Source organism: Camellia sinensis, chromosome 11 (assembly GCF_055761805.1).
Source record: "Camellia sinensis isolate YWXY chromosome 11, ASM5576180v1, whole genome shotgun sequence".
In the NCBI taxonomy this organism is placed as follows: Eukaryota; Viridiplantae; Streptophyta; class Magnoliopsida; order Ericales; family Theaceae; genus Camellia; species Camellia sinensis.
The window spans coordinates 90,940,995-90,962,403 of record NC_138971.1 but is presented as its reverse complement, the minus strand read 5'-3'; the positions used below and the strand labels follow the sequence as shown (position 1 = coordinate 90,962,403).

The window sequence follows — 21,409 nt, the reverse complement described above, 5'->3', positions numbered from 1 at the left end:
CACCCGCATTTTTCCCAGATTTATTTAGGAGTTGTTTAGAATGTTCTAAATAAGTGTGTTTTTTATCTTTTTACGAAAAGATATACAGAAAAGTAGAGAAGTGATGTGATCAAAAAAAAGATAAAAAGATGAATTATTTTTGAGTTGTCAAACTTGACCTTAAATTATAAATTATTTTTTATAATTTTAAAATTATTTTTAATAATATTATTTATATTTTAAATAAAATTTAAGAATATATTTATAATTTATTGTAATAAAAAAAATAAAGATAAAAGGTGTAGAGTTCCTATCTATCATCTCATCTACAATTACAGAGGCCCTTGCCACCACCTCTAGAGTCTGGTCACCAACGTCGAACCACCTCTAAATTTATCCCCAAAAACAAAAAGGAAAAAAGAAAAAAAAAATGATCCCTGTAACCTCCTCAATCATTCTCTCTCTTCTCCTCTCTCTACTCTTCACCCCTTCGGCCTCCGAGGTTTCCATTTCTGTATCACCACAAACCCTCTCCAAATCAGGCGACCCAGTCAAAATCCAATGGTCCGGCGTTGATTCTCCCTCAAAGCTCGACTGGCTCGGCATCTACTCACCCCCCAACTCCTCCTCCTCCGACTTCATCGGCTACCTCTTCCTCTCCACATCCCCAACCTGGCAATCCGGGTCGGGTTCCACCACCATCCCCTTAGTCAACCTCCGATCCAACTACCACTTCCGGATCTTCCGATGGACCGAGTCGGAGATCAACCCCAAGCGCCGGGACCACGACAACAACCCCTTGCCTGGCACCAAGCACCTCCTGGCACAGTCCGCCGAGCTCGGGTTCGAACCGGGTCGGGGGCCCGAACAGGTCCATTTGGCTTTCACGGGTCGCGAGGATGAGATGAGGGTGATGTTTGTGAGCCAAGATGGGAAGGAGATGTTGGTGAAGTATGGGTTGAGGGCTGATGCGATGGATCAAAGTGTGGGAACGCGGGTGGGTCGGTATGAGAGAGAGGACATGTGTGATGCACCTGCCAATCAGAGTGTTGGGTGGAGAGATCCTGGGTACATTCATGATGGGGTCATCACCAATTTGAAGAAAGGAAAGAGGTATTATTACAAGGTAATTTATTGTTGTTGCATTAATTTGATCTATTGGTAGGTATGTATTTATTACTTATTATTACTAGTGTTGTTGAAGTATTTGGATTGATGATTCCATTGAAATCTTGTTTATTGGTTTAACAATTGCAAGGCAATTTGGGTTGGTGAATTCTTCCCATGAAAATCCTACTTGTTAGCTATTTTTTATGTTTTATTTTAATTAATCTTTGTTCATTTGTCACATCTTGGATCACTCAACATTAGGTTGGTTATCAGATCAAATCAGTAGCTTGTGAAGTTTTTATTTTTTTCTTAGGGAAAGACTATGTGCACTTTATAACTAAAGAAAATTGCGTAACTTCATACTTTCTGAACTTTCTGAGTTGTAACCATTAAAAGCGATAAGCGCACCAAGGCGCCAAGGTCTCCTGAGGCCTTAGGCGCAAGGCGAAGTGCTAGCTTCATTGAAGTAAGGCGCACCATGGCAAGTTGAAATAATATAATTTAATATGAGACATATAAGCAAATAACTAACTGGTATAACATAAACAAAATGAAATATTGAATGTTTTAAAAAATAAATACCAACAAATATCGCTATTTTAACATAGGTAAATGAGTATAAGCATGCATTTCAAAACATAAAACACGACTATCCATGATCTAAAGGTCAACTAATAACAATATTTCAAGTTTAAGCATGCATTTCAAAACATCAACAAATTAAACCAATAAAACATAAAGTCTTTGCTTCCATTTATCCAATGAGGATCTAACAATCATCATCATCCTCAATATCAATAGCCCGCAACTCATAATCTTCTTCTTCGTCATTGGATTTGTATCCTTCTACTTTTTCCTTTTGTCTCCTCTGAATCTGCCTCTTCCTCATCTATCAATTGATGTGCATTTGATGATCTAGAACCCCTGGCCTTGCCCTCGACGCCGATGGTGTCTTTGAAGTTGTTCATCTAGTTCGCTTATTTCTTTCCCGAACTCTAGAAGCTCTAGCAACATCACCCTACATCAAACTTTCATCATCAAACACATTATCGTTAGCGTTATCTTCATCCTCTTCTCCATCCATCCTCCCAACCAACCACTCATTGCTTTCATCAATATTTGTTAAAGTGATGGGATCAAGTGTGTCACGCATATCGTATCGACGTCTTAATTGTCTATTGTACTTAATAAATGCCAAATCAGTGAGACGTCGTTGTTCCAACCTATTTTTTTTTTTTTGTTGTGCAGCTACAAGAATAAGAGAATGCATTCAAATTTACTATATGAGAAGAAAAAAAGGAAAAAAAGAAAAAAAGAAAAAGTGAAGGAATTCACCAAACTTGAGGTAGATGCTCACATGCTCAAATACACTCCAATTTCTTTCACAACCAGGTGCACTACAGGTTAAGCTAAGAATTTTTATGGCAAACTTTTGCAAATTTGGGGCTGAAGAACCATATGCAGACTACCAATCAGCTGTGAATTGCAACTAATTTTAGCACAACTAGAAACTTTTGATTTAATCTAGAGGCATGGAAAAGTTAATGGTGTAAAATGGATTACCTAGTGCCCTTGCCATTCTCTGCCTAATTGCTAGTGGCATCGCAAAGAGACCTTCAGATTTTGTATAAATGCTCATCTCTTGAGTGATTTTATCTTGAATGTCAGTGCCTCGAACCAACCTTGACACACGCTTATACAACCCTGACGTGATTTCAGTATCATGCTCAATACTTGGATTAGCATAGAAGAACTCCGGATTAAAAAAATGGCCAGCTGCATGAAGAGGTTGATGTAATTGGATATTCCACCTATTGTCAATGATTTCAAAGATGTTTTTGTATTTTTCTTTTTCATTAAATGACTTTGCAATACTTTCTTTAGCCCGATTCATAGCCTCATAAATGTATCCCATAGCAGGCTTTTCTCAGAATCAACCAACCTGAGCACGTGCACAAGTGGACCTTAAGAGCATATTCCAAGATGATGGCATCAACATAATCTGTGTTGCTTGTTTACCCTTTGGCTTGTTTGCCCATTTGGAGCTTGTCCAGTCCTCCGAAGTGAACATCTTTCTCAAGTTGTTTTTTGGTTGATGAATCCTAGATAGAGTGAGAAAGGCTGTTGCAAATCTTGTCTTTGTAGGCTTGACCAAATTCTTTAACTGTGTAAACACCCTCATCATATTCAACACACCTAGATGGTTATAAATATAACCGTGTACCCGAATAGTGCTGTCAAATGTCTTCTTCATGTGTGGCAATTTGAAAATATCTTCCAGTATCAAATCCAAGCAGTGAGCACATGGTATCCAAAAGAGGTGTGGTCTCTTTGCCTCCAAAAACTTACCTATTAAAATTATAGAAACAAAACACAGAAGATTATTTAATGACAACTAAACTAACTAACTAACTAACTAACTAACTAACTAGTAAGTACATATTTTATAAGAATCAAGACAAGATTCTTACCAGCCAACACATTAGCTGAGGCACTACTTGTGATAATTTGGACTACATTAACTTCTCCAACATCATCCACAAACTTATCAAGTAGTTCGAAGAGTTTTTGCCCATCCTTTGAATAGCGTGAAGCATCGATGGACTCAACAAACATAGTTTCTCTAGGACAATTGACTAAAAACTTAATCAAAGTCCTCCCATTTTGCGAAGTCCATCCATCTGACATCAAGGAACACCCATATTGCACCCATTCCTCTTTATGAATCTTCATCAACTCATTTGTATGATTCAACTCTTTCTTCAGATATGGAACCCGCACTTCATGGAAACTAGGAGGTTTCATACTAGGACCATACTGTCCAATAACTTCAATCATTGGTCCAAAGCTGTCATAACTGACTGCATTAGAAGCCATACTTGCATCATACATCCACCTTGTGATTCTTATCATTGCTCGGTCTCTTAATTCTTTCTTGTAAGGATCATTGTGATCAATTGTTTTTTGTTTTCCTTTTCTATTTTGCACCACAAAATCAGGATTGGGAGTGTAGAATACATCCATGGGCCCCTTTGTCTTCAACCTTTTTGATCCAGCAAAAGAACTATTTTGATTGCTTGGCAATGATTTACCACTTGGTCCACAAGGCCGATGAATCTCAAAAGCAATGTTATCTTCATCCTCTTCAAGATCATTGTTCATCTCATCAAAATGAGGCAACAAGTTGATTTGCACTTTTTGTGTTTTCTTGTTTCCCATGTACTCTTTTATCTCTTCCCGTACATCAGGTGGACATTTTTGACAAGCTGTGACATACCTTGAACTTCCAACAAGATGTTTGACTCTATAAACCCCCCCATTAGATACTTTACTACAAAAATTACACTTGAATTGATTTAGGTTCTTAGGATCTAATTGATGTGCATATTTCTATGCAGGATCTTTTCTTGTACTTTTAGATGCCATCTAAATCATAAGAGTAGAGAAGAAATAGAGCAATTCATAATAAATATTTGATAGCAGACCAGAGAAGGCAAAAAAAGAAAAAAGAAAAAAAAAGGAGAGAGAGAGAAGAAGAAAAGCAAAAGAGCAGAAAATAAAAGAAAAAGAAGGCGGCGGCATATAGGTATAAGCAGAAAAGAAGGGACGAAGAAGAAGAAGAGTGACGAGGAGAAGAATAGATGAAGAAGAAGAAGACGAAGAAGAAGAAGACTGGCAAACAAACATACGAAGAGAACAGACGGAGAGAAGGGGAAGAAGAGATGAAGAAACAAAGAGAAGAACATACCTGCACATCCTGGGCTAGAAGACGACCGACGTCTGCACTGGAAGACGACTGGAAGAGAAGAATTTCCTTGGAGATTTGGATTAGGGCTTGGTGTTTCTTCTGTCGTCTGATTTGGGGCTAAATTGACAAGTATATTTGAAAGAAATGATCTGCTGTAGCTGATCCATGAAATCTTGGTGGTCCAATTCGAATTAAAAATAAAAAAAACCTCTCAAGGCCTGCGCTTTGGGCTTAAATGCGCCTTGCTCGAGTCGTGCGCTTTAATCGTGCCTTAGTGAAGTCCCCTCGCCTTGACCACTGCAAGGCGCAGAGGGTGGGCATGGCTGGGCTTTGCGCCTAGGCACTCTTTTAATAACAATGGTCGTAACTAAAAAAAAAAAGTTATAACCAGAGGCATTACCAAAGATCTCAGGAGTCGTAACTAAAATAAGATCATAATTAAAGAAGAAAAATCGGTTATAACTAAAGAGCTAAATAGCTTAACTTAGGAGTGCATATGGTAGGAGTTTGTACTGTAGAATTTCCCTTTTTCTTAATATACATTTTTTGTTCAATTGCTTTTTGTTGCTTCCTTTTCCAATTTTTTCCTTAATAATTAATGATTAACCACGTCTTTTTTTTTGGTGGCTCAGTGAATATGGGTTTTGTTTAATGATCAAAATGTCTTTATTTAATTACATTTAACTAATAACAATGACATCTACTTTGTTTCAGCATTTGGTACCTTTTTTTCCCCCAATTCGTTTATACTCATAATATTAGAGTTTGATTAGGATGCAATTTTACTGTCACTTTTTGGAAGTTATCAGACATTATTATTTGAATACAGTAATCTCTTTTAAATAGGGCATTCTTCAATACTTCTGGTTTGTTACACGGTCCAATTTGTTAGGTTCTATAGGTGCATGGAAGATGTGGGTGTTACTCTTCTTTGTTACCAAACTCCCTTTCTCATATCAATTGGCTTTGTCTTTGGTATCTCCTACAGGAAATTAGAGGTTTGTTTAGCAGTTGTGTTAAGGCTTGTGGTGTCCATTATATGAATATATATAGGCACACATTTATGGAGATATATTTTAAACACTTCAATGATGAGTTTTGCTGATTAAGTAGTTTCTCATTCGCCTTCTATTCCTTTTTTATTTAGTGAGAAATGATTCATTGTTATGGTTGATAGTTGTCTGGGACCATGTCTTCTTGATTTTATCATGAATAAAAAGATTCAATGTTTTCATGGCTTGTAGAATCCTTCTTTCATGTATTGCATCACCCATATTACCTATAGTGCTGTACGATTTTCATGCCAACTGTTTGTAGTTGAAAGACAATACTCCTTTTTGAGTTAATTGATCTGGATTTTGAGGATCTTGCTCAGTGGCGACTCCAAAATTTTTTACAAATTCTATAAAATACTAATTGGCAACTTTTTTTCTCCTTTGATTTTGTTTTTACTCTTATTCCCATCTTCTTCTTCCTTGTTCAGGGAGTTTTGAAAAAAAAAAAAAAAAAAAAAAAAAAAAAAAAAAAAAAAAAAAACTAACGACTTTTACCACAACAATGATGTCCATAGATCAAATTATTTCTTAGATTAGATTTCACCTAAGAAGTACGGATACTTCTAAGAAAGTAGTGTATCCATATCGTGTCCATGTTGGACATCGACACTCATTGGACACTTCTTGACAAGTGTTTGACACTTTGTCAAAATGTGTCCTACTTTTCAATTTTTTTTTTTAGATCTGAACACTCTTCGGACACTCATGTCCATTGCTTAAACACACTTGTTCACCGATTAGACACACATAGTGTTTTAAAAGGCGCGCCTAAGCGCTCGCTTGGGCATGAGGCGCATCAGACAGCTTGAGGCGAGGCTCAGTAGGGAAGGCGCATTTGAGGCGCGCGCTTTAGACTTAGGTGCGAGGCGCACGCCTTGTGCACTTCATTTAATTTTTTTCCTCCATCCTTATTCTTTGTGTGTGTAACCATATGGAATTACAACCCCTTTAATATAAAATGTACACATGCTTTGATCCCCAATTTTCATATTAAAAAAAGCTCTAGGCATTAAGCAAAAGCTGTGGGATTGCAAGATGAATATATGGCTTTGGGATTCCTTTCAACGTAGTTAAATACCAATAGGGCCAATGATTGAACCTATCAGGCAATTTGGTTCCAATTTAAAATTAAAACCACTAAGGTATTATATGGTGTAAATTCTTTATCTAAAAAAAAAAGTATGAATCACGTTAATAAATTGATAAAGAAAGATAAATAGTGTAGGGCAAAGTAAGATTGAATGTTATTTTTTAGAAAATTTGAAACGTTGAATGTTATTTTTCATGATTTTTGAAATATTGAATGTCGTTCTGTTTTTTTTTTTTTTTTTTTTTTGAAATTCTAAGAAGAATACTTGTTTTATGTTAAAATTTTCGCCTATATTAATATTTTGGTTATCTTCACCAACTTGCGTCTCATTTTGGTGAGGCGCGCCTCGCCTTGCGCCTTACGCTTAAGCTCCTGGAGATCTTAGCGCCTCAATATGCCTAGATCTTTTTAAAACACTACATGAAGCTAATTTAACCAACAACGTAGACAGTTCAGATCATCAGTGTGGAGTTGGGACTCACGAGAGAGGTATGGAGAGATGATGGAGAGGTGCTCATCCCTTATTTGAAGCCTCTCTCCCCCCTTAAGAATTTATATGTAATTTTGAAGTTGGGCTGAGAATTATCTAATTAATTCTACAGTTATGCTAATAAATCCTCAAGCTGTTGTATGGCTAGCTGTAAGGCTTTTTGTTTTATAGTTATTTGTCTATTTATTTGTGTGATTTTCAAACTATAATGTACTAGAGATCTACGGAGGCTAATGATAACAGAAATTGATATTTTAGTTTTTGATATTCGAATTCTTGTATAAGCTCAGTACTGGATCTGATTTTAATTCTAAAAGTTCTTCTAAAAGCATAAAATTTTGATTTTAAAATTATTATATGAAAAATATTTCCTTGATATTTCTACTCAGGTTGCTCTCCTTATATTCTAAAATTCTTTTTTTTATTTGGTAATACTATTTTTAAGCAATGTTTGCTTTCATTATATATACTCCCACCTTGAAACTAAGCCTTGTTTAACGTAGTATATTTTTATTTTCTATTTCTTACCTTTCCCTTTTTGCCTACAATTTACCTTCAATGCCTAATCACGGCTCACACGGGCTCTTCAACTAAGGTCACTCAATAATAAAATAGAAAACAATAGATACTATGAATGTGCAAAGCATGCAATATTAATGAGCAAACAAGCATTTCATAAACTTAGTTTTTCTAAAAAGAAAATAAATTTTAAAACATAAGAGTTACCCTTTTGAAATATCTAAGGAAAAAGAGAGATTACTCACACTTCATATTAATATGTAGTATACTTACAAAGATTATATTACAGACTTTGAGATTCTGGGAAACCTTGAAAGATTTGAACACTTGGAATTTTTTAGACAAAGACTAGAGTAGGGGAGTTGGAGAAAATTTTTGCAACGAAGAGTGGCGAGAATTTTTTCATTGTTTCATCCGTTGGCATGAATGCCAATTTATACAATACATTTGATAGATACAAACAAAAATCAAAGACTTACTACGTCTAATTTTTGAACAAAAAGTCTAAAAGACTAGTCAAGCCTAGTTATAAGCTTTACAAAATTTATATGTAATAAATACAAGGACTTTGACACCTTTTATGACCACCTATTACTCTAGACACAATTATATCAATAAAGGGTTAGGACAATGATGTCGGGTACTGCTTTGGGCCCCATTGCACATCATTTAATCCTCCTATCTTGATAAAATTTCGACATCATAATTTATTACAAAACACGTGTAAGGATTCTCACAGCTTTTCTTTAATGAAGCAGGGTAGGGGTTATCTGCTCTATTAAAGTAGTGAGTGAAGGAGAAGCCTTGACAGACGCAAAAATTACAGACACATAATTTACAATTTTGTGGCTCGAGAGAGGCCTTATCTTCTACAGACTCTTGTCTTTTTTCTTCCGAGTATCTTGATGCCAATAATTGATGTGGGCATATGGATACTTGGATGATGAATTGAATCTTCAAGGCAAATCTTCCGTGGATACAAAAAGATACAAAAATTCAAAGTGTCAAAAAGTCTAAATCCTATGAAACTAAAACTCCAAAATAGTAAATGAAATATGGACTTTGTGACTATAATACTTCCAAGATCTCTAAAGAGTTTATGGAGTGCACTTTTTTTTTTCTTTTTTTTTTTTTTTTTTTTTTTTTCACCCATACATTCTATCTTCAAGATCTGCTGCTGAGAGTTGATTGTAAAAATCTTTCCCATTATCTGGTTCATTCTTCCATTGGTTACCATTTTCTTCCATTACTGGTGAATCATGAGAGACACTATGCTGATAGTTGGGGTATCGGCTTTCATCGAGAAATGTTTCTTTGCTGAAGGGAAAACCTGGAATGGCTAAGTTACAGCATATCTTCTGATTTTTATCTTCGCAGACGAGATTACCATAGTTTCCATTATATGCTAATAGAGGATTACTAGCAAATTTCTTCCATTTGTTGAGTTAATCTAGTGAAAATTTTCTGCATGGCCAGGGTCTTCGAGTGAGAAGTCCTGGGTATCTTAGAAATGTCGAACTTCCTCTGAGGTACATTTTATGCTTAGTTGGAATGCACCTTATTCCTTTCCATTCTAGTAGCTTGCTATCAATCAATGCTTCTACAAATGGATGATGCTCTTCCATTACACAAAGTACTGAATGAGCAAGTTTATTTCCAAAATTATCTATCTGACCTGGATCTGAAAAAATTATTCTAGAAACAAAGCCGTAATCTAACAATTGTGCGGCTGTTAGATGACGCATTTTGCCTCTAATCTCTATCTCTAATGGCTCAAAAGTTGTTAGATTTATCTGGCAAAGGCAGATACTGAAATCTAGATTACACTGACATCTTCCAAAATATTCTGGCCTAGCTATACATTTTTCTTCTTGTAAATAGGGTTGTTCTTCATCCTCGTAGAGATAAGTCCATTGATATGCCATACTAGGGCACTCAACTCCTGTTATGGAGAGGTCTTAAAGAAACTGCTATATAGTGACTAATTCACTATTTCTGCTATCTTCGGCTAGGGAGGGTGTATATATAGGGTTTACGGTCTTCTATTTCTCGGCTTTTCTCACAAAAAGATTGAATGATAGAATGCCTGAAGAAATACATTCTAGCACTCAATTGTTCGAATTCCACACTGGTGAGTTGTCTGATTTCTACGTTTAGAACGGGAGTGAGTGCTTTATCTGGAGTTAGCTTTTTAAGTTGGCTGATTAGGGTTCGAATGGTTGCTCTCAATTGTTTTTCTTCGCCTCAGAGCTAGTCTAGCTCTTCACTGACCTTTTTGCCTTCATCCATAATTTTCTTGAAATTTCTGATAAGGCCTTTACAATGTCTGCACATTTGAAGAGGATTTTGAAAATCTAGCTGAGGGTTAGTACTACTGCTTCCTATTATCTGGCTAACTGGAATTCCACTAGTAGCAAGAATAGTTGACTGCATCTTGCTCAATGTGTCCAGATAATCTTTAGCTATTTGGCTAATAAAGTAACTGGTTCTTATTTGTCTACAAGCATATGTAATCATAAAATTCTTTAAACTTGAGGTACAGGAAATTTTTTAACTAGAGGTTAAACTTCTATACAATCATGGTAAATACCAAGCTTGGTTCCTTTAGCTACTAAATAGAAAAAAAAAAACTTTTAGAAAAAGGTTTGTTCTGGATTTTTGAAAAATATATACTAAGACAGTTAAGGCTGACAAAAATATGGGAGGATTGAATGACATGCGATGGGGCCCAAAGCAGTACCCGACATCATTATCTTAGCCCTTTATTGATATAATTGTGTCTAGAGTAATAGGAAGTTGGTCATAAAATGTGTCAAAGTCCTTATATTTATTATATAGAAATTTTGTAAAGCCTATAACTAGGCTTGACGAGGCTTTTGGATTTTTTGTTCAAAATTAGACGTAGTAAGTCTTTAGTTTTTGTTTGTATCTATCAAATGTCTAGGAAGCACGGATACAGATATGGGATACGATATGATACGGATACGGCAATATGGAAAAATTTGAAAAACTAGGATACGGGTACAACGGAGATACGTTTGTAAAAAATATTATTTTTATAATTTTTAGTAATGCAGTATGCATAAAAATAAAACCTAAAGCAAAGCACAACTTGATAAAGAAGAAAGATTCCTATAAAATTGAGAGTCTTCAAGATCAATAGCTTCAACTTATTCCCCTTCATCAGTGAATATCATAGGACTCTTAGCTAAAGCTAAAAAATCATTCTTAAATAAAAATTTCAGCAAATATACTTTTTTAAGTCATCAATGATAACCTAGGAAGCGCGGATACAGATACGGATATGGCGATATGGAGATGGCGATATGTCAAAATTTGAAAAAGTATGATACGGGTACGGTAGGGATACGTTCGTAAAAAAAAAATATTTCTATATTTTCAATAATGTAATATGATTGAAAATAAAACTTAAAGTAAATTAATAAATAAAGAGAGGGATTCCTATTAACCTAAAAGTCTTCAAACGTTCGTAAAACATCCAAAACTAAAAGCAAAAGCAAAAGCAAAAGCAAAAGCAAAAGCAAAAGCAAATGCAAATTAAACATCATCCTTACATACCAACACCAAAAAAAGAAAGAGTAGAGAGAAGAAATGTGAGAATGAGAAAGCGAGAGAGAAGTGAGAGAGACAATAAGGATACATCAATTTGACAAATTCTATTATTTTAACTCTCACTATATTTCTCTTGTCAAAGAACTAAACAAAATATTATAAATAATATGTAACTTCGAGTATTCGATACGTCAAAATAAGTATCCGATACTTCAAAATTAATAAAAAATTAATAAAGAAGTATTCGATACATTTAAGAAGTATCCGATACGTATCCGCGAGTATCCAAGGAGTATCGGTATCCGTATCCGATACGGATACGTCTCCCTTTTTGAAATATCCGTGCTTCATAGTCAAATGTATTGTATAAATTGGCATTCATGCCAACGGATGAAACAATGAAAAAATTCTCCACGCTCTTCGTTGCAAAATTTTTCTCCCAACTCCCCTACTCTAGTTTGTCTAAAAAATTCTAAGTGTTCAAATCTTTCAAAGTTTTTCAGAATCTCAAAGTCTGTAACATAATCTTTGTAAGTATACTACATATTAATATGAAGTGTGAGTAGTCTCTCATTTTCCTTAGATATTTCAAAAGGGTAACTCTTCTGTTCTAAAATTTATTTTCTTTTTGGAAAAACTAAGTTTATGAAATGCTTGTTTGCTCATTAATATTACATACTTTGCACTTTCATAGTATCTATTGTTTTCTATTTCATTATTGAGTGACCTTAGCTGAAGAGCCCGTGTAAGTCGTGGTTAGGCATTGAGGGTAAATTGTAGGCAGAAAGGGAAAGGTAAGAAATAGAAAATAAAAATATACTATGTTAAACGAGACTTAGCTTCAAGATGAGAGTACATGTAATGAAAGCAAACATTGCTTAAAAATAATTTTTCCAAATAAGGAAAAGAATTTTAGAATATAAGGAGAGCAACCTAAGTAGAAATATGAAGGAAATATTTTTCATATAATAATTTTAAAATCAAAATTTTATGCTTTTAGAAGAAGAACTTAGAATTAAAATCAAATCTAGTACTGAGCTTATATAAGAATTAGAAGATCAAAAACTAAGATATCAATTTCTGTTATCATTAGCCTCCGGTAGATCTCTAGTACATTATAGTTTGAAAATCACACAAATAAATAGACAGATAATTATAAAACAAGAAGCCTTATAGCTAGCCATACAACAGCTTGAGGATTTATTAGCATAACTGTAGAATTAATTAGATAATTCTCAGCCCAACTTCAAAATAGTGGTAAACCACTAACTCATTCCAAAAATTGGTATCAGGGCAGTGTTCGATTTTAGGACAGTTTATGCAGTTTGCTTACGGAAATAGAGTAGTTTTTATTATTGGATAATTTAGTTATAAATTTCATATTATAATAGCTTTTAATAATTTTAAAGTAGGATTTAATTTTGTGTATGAAAAGAATAGAATACTTAGATTTAGAACTCAGTAATTATAACCATCGCCTTAATATATAGATAAAAATAAATTTCGTTGTAATTTTGAAGAAACTTTTACACATCAGCTCTATAGCGAACATAATTCTCAGCTAAATAGTATTATAGATCATCAGATTAATTTTACAGAAAATATTAAAAAGGACGTAGAAAAAATCAGTAATCTTTTTACTTCATCTATAGACCATCTTCGTAATATTCGCAGTATAATTAAATATCAAGATAAAAAATTAGATTATATCCAAGATCAGTGTAGTTCAATCCTACAAAAACGAATAGATTTAAATTTAGAAAAATTCCCCAGCAAGCTATAAATAGAAACTCTAATTTCAACCATAAATATTAGTAGCTCGAAGCAAATAGAGTTAGAATTTAAGCAACTAATTGAAGAAATTCATAATCAGATAAATCAAATAGCTAGACAAATAGAATAGATCAATCAAATTCAAGATAATTTAAAACAAAAATAGAAATTTTAGAACAATTAATAAGATCTTAATTTATGAGTAGTGATAAAAAAGCTAATAGAGATTATCAAATTGTTTTAAAACAAGCAGAAGACTTTCATAATAACCCAGAAGGAACTAGTAGCTATCAAGGAATAAATCAGTCAGATAAAATGTTTGTAAGACAATAATATAGAAATTTTATTTCTCATCCGGTTGTGTGAAAATTTTGAAGAATTATCAGAACAATTACATAGTTTAGAAAATCGTTTAGCTTCGTTGGAAAAATTAATACTTCAAAAAGGAAAAGGAGTAGAAGGACAAGCAAGGAAAGTCCAATCTCAAATAAATAAAGAAGATATAGCTAAATATTTTGAAAAGCTTAAATTGCAAAAGAAACCTATTTGTAGAACTTATAGAAAATAAAAATGTTTAAACAGTTAGTAAAAGGAAGTAGCAGTAAAAAGCGTAATGAGGATGAAGATGTTAAAGTAGGAGAATTTATAGATGTAAAACAACAAATAGAAAGTTTTAAAAAGGAAAAACTAGAGTTAATTCTAGCTAAATATGTATATAAGTTAGGAAAAATTCATAAAAAAACAATATTTATTTAAACACTATGGTGAACAAATGATTAGTGTAACTCAAGAAGATGAAAAAATAGAGCTAAATTTAATAAATAGAGAAAGTCATAAATATGTTGTAAATGAACACCTCAAAATGATTCACTTAGGATTAGTTGTGATAGGAGTTGAGGGTTTAACTAGAGAAAATTTAGGAGCTAAAATTGTTGTATGTCTTTAGGATGATAGGTTCAATGATGTAGGACAAAGTATTTTAGGTAGCTATGAATTAGATATGAATTCTAAAGGAGGAATAATTTATTTTACACCAGATTTCCTTTTACCAACATTGACTTTTCATAAAAAGATAAAAATAGGAATAAAAGGAAGAGGATATAAAATGAAAAAAGGGGAAAATAATTTATTAATTTTCATAGGATTTTTAGGCTTAGCAGATTCAGAAAGCAATACCCATTATAGACTTACAAATGATCAAACAGTTAAAATATTAGGCGCAAAAGGAATGAAGGCACTACCAGCTAAAAAAATATAATTATGAAGATAATGCAGCACTAGATTGGAATTTAGGAGATTTCCTAGGACAAAAGAGGTTAGCCCCTCAAGATAATTTATTATATCAAAAAGCAGATGGAAGCTATGCAATAAGATTTACTCAATATACATATGTAGCACCAGAAAAATCCGAAGATGATGAATTTAGTAGTGTAGATAGGAAAGAAAATCAAGATAATCATAGTGACATAAATCAACTTTATGTAATGATAGAAGAAAAAACAATATCACAAAATAAGATATATAATATCGATGAGATAGATTTGGATATCAGATATCAGATACTATGAATAAAATATTAGATATCAGATACTATGAATATATAGCTAGGGGCAATACTCATGCTGAAGCAGTGTCATTTTTAGACTAAGAATTTCATACTGAATATGTTGATGATGTTTTAGAAGATAAAATACATCCAAGTAAAATATTTAAAATACTTGAACAGTTTAACTTAGAAGACACTTTTTATATAAACACTCAAACAACAAAAAGCACAGGAACTAGCAACCCACAGCATATGGTAGAAGATCCAGTAGAACCAATGCATTATGAAGTAAGAGGAAGAAGACCATTAACCAATACAGGATGTAGTAAAGCAAATCCTAATAAAAAGTATAAGTTTCATGGAAAGCGAAGACAATCAGATATGAGCATACAATTACAGTCAGCAATCAATCAAGGAACCCTTTTAGACTTAGCTAAATTCGACTCACAGATATGGCAAGAAGTAATAGATAGATGGGAAAAAGACGCAGTAAAGGCATGAATGAATAATCCCTTTGAATCAACTGATATGTGGGAATATATGGAAACACTTTTAGGAGATTTAGCTTTTAGTATATATTTAACTTTTAAAGGAAAATACAAGGAAACAATTAGACAGCTTAAAGGATTAGGAGATAACCCATGGAGTTTTACTAGTTTTATAAAAGAAATGTTTATAGGATACGATCCTTCTAGAAGAAATGATTATACTTGTATAGCATTAACCGAATTAGATCAGATAACATTAGGAAGTTGGAAATATGTTGTACCCATTAGCAAAGAATATTTAGCCATGGCAGTCAGAATTGGAAAAAGTTTTGATGAAGAAATAGGAAATAAATATTTTATGAAATTACCAAGAGAACTAGGAAGAGAGATAGAAAATAAATGGCCAATTTATTATGCCAACTTACCAGCAAGAATAGCATCAGGAGAAGTAAATATAAGAAGAGCTTTAGGGGTAGGACCTAGAATAGTTTTTATATTTCAAAGGCTTAGGGAAAAATGTATAGAAGTTAAAATACAGAAAGATTTGAAAAAACAAAACTATTATTTTTGTAGTAGCATAATATATACTCCTCAGCAATATGAAGATAAATATAATAAGAAAAAATATGGAATAGAAAGGAAAAATATTGGAAGAAAAATTATAGAAAACCGTGGAGAAAGCAAAAATTCATTAGAAAAAGTAGAACTTTTAACAGAATAAATTATAAGCGACTATCTAAAGAAGAAAAAGATAAAAGAAAACAAAGGTATGTTAGGAAACCTAGTAGTAAAAAATGCAATTGTTTTATATGTAAAGAACCCAATCATTTTACAAAAAATTGCCCAAAAAGAGATAAGCCTAATACTAATAAACAGATAGAAAGACTAAGTATTATAGAAGATTTAAAAGAAGATATAGTTAGTATGAACAGTGATGATTCAAAAGTCTATAGCATAGTAAGTGATTATGAATACCAAATAGAAGCTATAATTTCAAATAGTAATTCAGAAAGTGATACAGACATAGACTATCTTTTAGGACAACTTAACTAAGAAATAGGAATACCCTCTTCCCATGATAATTTCTTTATGATGAATGCTATGCAGATACTGAATGTCAGCATAATTTTAGAATAGGACTAAAATTTGATATCACCAGATGTAGTTATTGTAATTGGTTTCCCGCTAAGAGTAAGAGAGCTCAATGTTTATTATGCAGTATAACCTATTGTATAGTTTGTCTAGAAAAATTAAATATTACACACAAGATAACGATAGAAAATAACGAAGAGATACGAGAAGATTATAGTCTAGAAAATAAAGAATTACACCTAACAATTAGAGAATTAGTGATACAAGCAAGAGACTTAGACTACAAATACGAGAGACAGAAACTAAGGCTAGTTTTGACATAGAATGATTAGAATTAGAAAATAAACAGCTTAAATAGCAGTTAGAACAATTTCATACTAAATACCCATTAAAAAATAAACTTATTGAAGAACATATGCACTCATTAGAATTAGTCAACTTAGTTGATTCTCAACCCTTTAGTCAATATTTCCAAACACAGTCTGACAATGCATATTTACCATTTAATTACCCTGTCATACCTAAGCTAAATTTAGTTGAGATCTCTTGTTTCATAAAATTTGCGAAAAAAACTCCGAGTATAGATGCCATGATAGATACCGGAGCTAGTAAGTCATATATTTAACAACATATAGTTCCACCAAGATGGAGTTCACCTTTAGTTCACCTTTAAAAAAACTCCCCCACTTTAGTCCGTATAGCCGATGGCACTAGACAAACATATACACATTGCATCAATAGAGCACAAATTAGTTTTCATCATATAGGTTCTCAAACTCAACATATAGAATGGTTCCCTTTACTCCAATTTTGGATTGGAAATGCTAGCCAAACAACATAGAAAGTGTGGACTTATTTAGTCTTCCCAAACAAGGCCTAATAGTTTACAAGTAGGCATGTTTATCAGCCATCATAGCGTTAGTTTCTTCAAACGCACAGTACATACACCAACAGTGTATGCCCTTAGCACCATTGCCCATTCATCAAAGTTGCACGCGAAGCGTGGTAGTTCCATAGGAGTAGATTCAGTTCCCGCTAGTTTTTTATTCCCTAGTAGAAACATTTTTCCTGAGCTAGCCCAAAAGTATATACCAAATGAAGAGATAGAAAATACTTCTTTAGAAAATTTAAACATAGAAGATTTTGAATTCGAAGAAAAATGTGACTATTGGAACCTAAAGGACTTTCAACAAATTGTTAATTTAAAATTAATTTTCGCAAAAATAGGAAAGCTAAAGCGAAAATTGGTATATAGAAGAACAAAAAACGATCTAGATGAAATAATAAGATTAGCTGAAACAACAAAAATTTTAAGAGAACAGTCCATGAAATACTGGGAAAGAAATAAAGTTTTAGCTAGCTTAGATATAAGAAATAAAGATTATAGGATTACATCATCACAAATAGATCATACGCCAGCAGATATGGAAGAATTTAGAATACAGATTAAGGAGTTACCATTTTACTTCATCGTAACTAAGATATATTGTAATAAATAAATTAATGCTAGAGACTCTAAAATATAACCCCTAAATTTATTAACATTGACGTGAAATAGGGTTGAGTCCAGTGTTTTTAAAGACCCAAGGCACACTAAGCTGCTGAAGGTCTCTCGGGGCCTAGGTGCAAGGCACAAGGCGAGGTGCGGGCTTTATTGAAATAAGGCGCACAGTCTTAGTAAAAAATAGAAAAATTAACATAGACTAATCATTCATAGTACTAAGACAATTTTTTTAAAAATAAAAAGTAATCAAGATTCAAGACAAAATATAGAATAATTCTCAAAGCCATGAAAGTGAATATTACATAACATTTCAATTTTCAAAGATAAAATAATCCACATTCAATAAAATAAAAATAAAAATAAAAACATAAATACTAAACATCCAAAACATAAATATCCAACAAATATTAATATATGTCTTAACACTTAAAAACATCAATATCAAAAGAAAGGGTAGGTTAGGTCGGTCAGCCAATCATCATTCTCAACATCAATGGCAAGCAAACTATTATCTTCTTCTCCATCAATTGATTTGTATCCCTCAACATCTTCCTCCTCTATGTCATTTGAGCCCACTTTCTCTTCATCTATTAATTGAAGTAGAGTTAATCTTGATGATTTAGATATCCTCAGTTGTGCCTTTGAGTGTGAACTTGTTGCTCTACTTGCATGGCTACTTTCTTCTACTCCAGAAGCTCTAGCAACAGTGGCCCACGTCAAGCCATCATCATCATCAAACATAGGCTCATTATCTTCATCTGATTCTCCATCCATCCTCCCAAGCAACCACTCATTGCTTTCATCAATATTTTGCAAAGATATGGGATTAAGAGTGTTGCGTATGTCATACCTAAATCTCAAATGTTCTATTCTATTTGACAAAACACTAAATCATTGAGACGTTATTGTTCCAATCTATTTCTTTTCTTGCTATGAAGTTGCAAGTATTAAAAAGATATTAAATTCTATATAATGAGAATAAAAAATATTTGAATTGAACAAAAAATTAGTTAGAATGTTAAATACTCACATGTTCAAATACACTCCAATTTCGTTCACAACCCGATGAACTACATGTTAGGCTAAGAAGTTTTATGGCAAAAGTTTGCAAGTTTGGAGTTTTAGAACCATATGATGCCCCACCAATCAGCTGCGATAATCCACTAGTTAGAAATAATTGTTACCAAGTATTGAATTTTACTAAAAGTATTACTAAAAATAAACTCTATTAGTCTATAATATATTATCTGGTGCCCTTGTTTTTCTTTGCCTAATCGCAACAGATTTGCCAAAAAGACTCTTAGCCTTCATATAAATATTCATCTCATTAGTGATCAAATCTTGAACAGTGACATCCGGGACCAACCTTTACATGCATTCATAAAACCCATTCATCACTTCATGATCTTTTTGCACCTCTAACGCTTTTGGGTAAAAGAATTCTAGGTTAAGAAAATGTGCAGCTGCGTGTAAAGGCCGATGCAATTGGACATCCCATCTTTTGTCGATGATTTCGAAGATTTCATTATACTTGTCTTCTTTATGATCAAATGAACTTGCAATGCATTCTTTTGCCCCATCCATTGCTTGATAAATGTATCCCATGGGAGGTTTCTTCTCAATCTAAGCACTTTGACGAGAGGACCCCAGACCTTAAGGGCAAACACAATAGTATTCCAAAATGAAGGCATCAACAAAGTTTGTGCCATTCTTTTACCTTGTGGCTCCTTTGCCCATTTGCTTGAGGTCCAGTCTTCGAAGGTGACCATCTTTCTCGAATTGTTTTTTTGTTGATGCATCCTAGACAAAGTCAGAAAGGCGATTGCAAATCTAGTTTTTGCAGGCTTGATCAAATTCTTCAGATTTGTATAGCGCCTCATCATGTTTACCAACGTAGGCCGGTTGTAAATGTAGCCATGTACTACAATACCCCTTTCAAATGTCTTTGTTAGTCTAGGTATCTTGAAAATGTCTTTTAACATCAAGTCCAAGTAATGAGCAGCACATGGTGTCCAATACAAGTGTTCATACTTGGCTTCCAAAAACCTCCCTATAATGTAACAATTACGAAAAATTATTATTTTCAAGTTTTTAAATTTTAAATACAAGACAAACTACGAGTAAACAATTTTGATGTAAGGAAGGAGGAAATATTCTTACCCGCCAACACATTAGCTGCAGCACTATCAGTGATAACTTGCACCACATTCTCTTTTCCAACTTTCTCTACAAACTTGCCTAGTAATTCAAATAGCTTCTGCCCATCCTTTGAATAGCTAGAAGTATCAACTGACTCAACAAACATGGTTCCTCTTGGACAATTAACTAAAAAGTTAATCAATGTCCTTCCTCTCTTATCAATCTAGCCATCAGCCATTATGGAATACCCGTATTTTGCACGATCTTCTTTATGATTCTTCATCAAATCTTCAGTATGTTTCGCCTCTTTTTTGAGTTGGGTAACCCGCACTTCATGGTAAGTTGGTGGCTTCATACCGGGACCATATTGCCTAATGGCTTCAATCATTGATCCAAAACTCTCATAATTTACTGCATTAAAAGGGATACCAGCATCATACGTCCACCTTGCAAATCTTTGCACTGCCCGAGCTCTCATTTCTTTTTTGTAAGGGTCATTCGCATCAATTTTGGTTTGCTTCCCTTTTGCTTGGTCTCTTCGATTTTTCACCACTGATTCAGGATTGGGTGTGAAGTAAACATCCATAGGCCCTTTTCTCTTTGGCATTTTTAAATTGGTTTTGGATTTGGATGAACCTTGGCTGCTACTTGTCAACTTACGACGTTGATTGACATTGATTTCAACATCTTCATCTTCATCTTCCATGTCCATGTCATCAAAATCAGGCAACATGTTCATTTCTTCTTTTTGTGTCTTCTTTTTTGACATGAACTCTCTAATCTCTTCTCGTACATGAGCTGGACACTTCAGGCAATCAGTGACATTCCTATAATCTCCCGCGAGGAGGTGTTTCACCCGATAAACACCTCCATTTGATACTTTACCACAAAAATTACACTCAAACTTGTTTAAATTATTCTCCTCTACCAAATGGGCATGTTGCCATGCCGGATCTTTTCTATTACTTTCTGATGTTATTTTCTACACAACAAATTTAATAAATGGAAAATAATTTTAATGTAATGTAAGTGTGATTAATTGTGTAATGTAATGGAAAATAATGTGTAATGGAAAATTACACATTAGGACAGTGTATTAATTAATGGAAAATTAATTGATACAATGTAATGGAAAATAATGTAATGGAAAATTACACTCAATGGAATGGAAAATAATGTAATGTAATGTGTCAATTTAGAAAATAATGTAATGTAAAAAAAACAGAGACCAATAGCAGTGCATTAATTAATTATTTGTAAAAAAAAATTTAGTGTATTTTTTTAGTTAATCAATCAATAAGTC

General features: G+C 33.3%; 1 protein-coding gene across 1 annotated transcript in view; it reads left to right on the top strand.

The window, feature by feature from the left end:
* Positions 1-254: 254 nt before the first annotated feature.
* Positions 255-21,409, top strand: part of LOC114277841 (putative inactive purple acid phosphatase 2) — a 40,229-nt gene continuing 19,074 nt past the window's right edge. Inside the window, exon 1 of the mRNA XM_082894308.1 lies at positions 255-1,105. Within this exon, the coding sequence (XP_082750434.1) occupies positions 410-1,105 (696 nt within the window). The 5' untranslated portion in view covers positions 255-409. The remainder of the gene's footprint in view (positions 1,106-21,409) is intronic.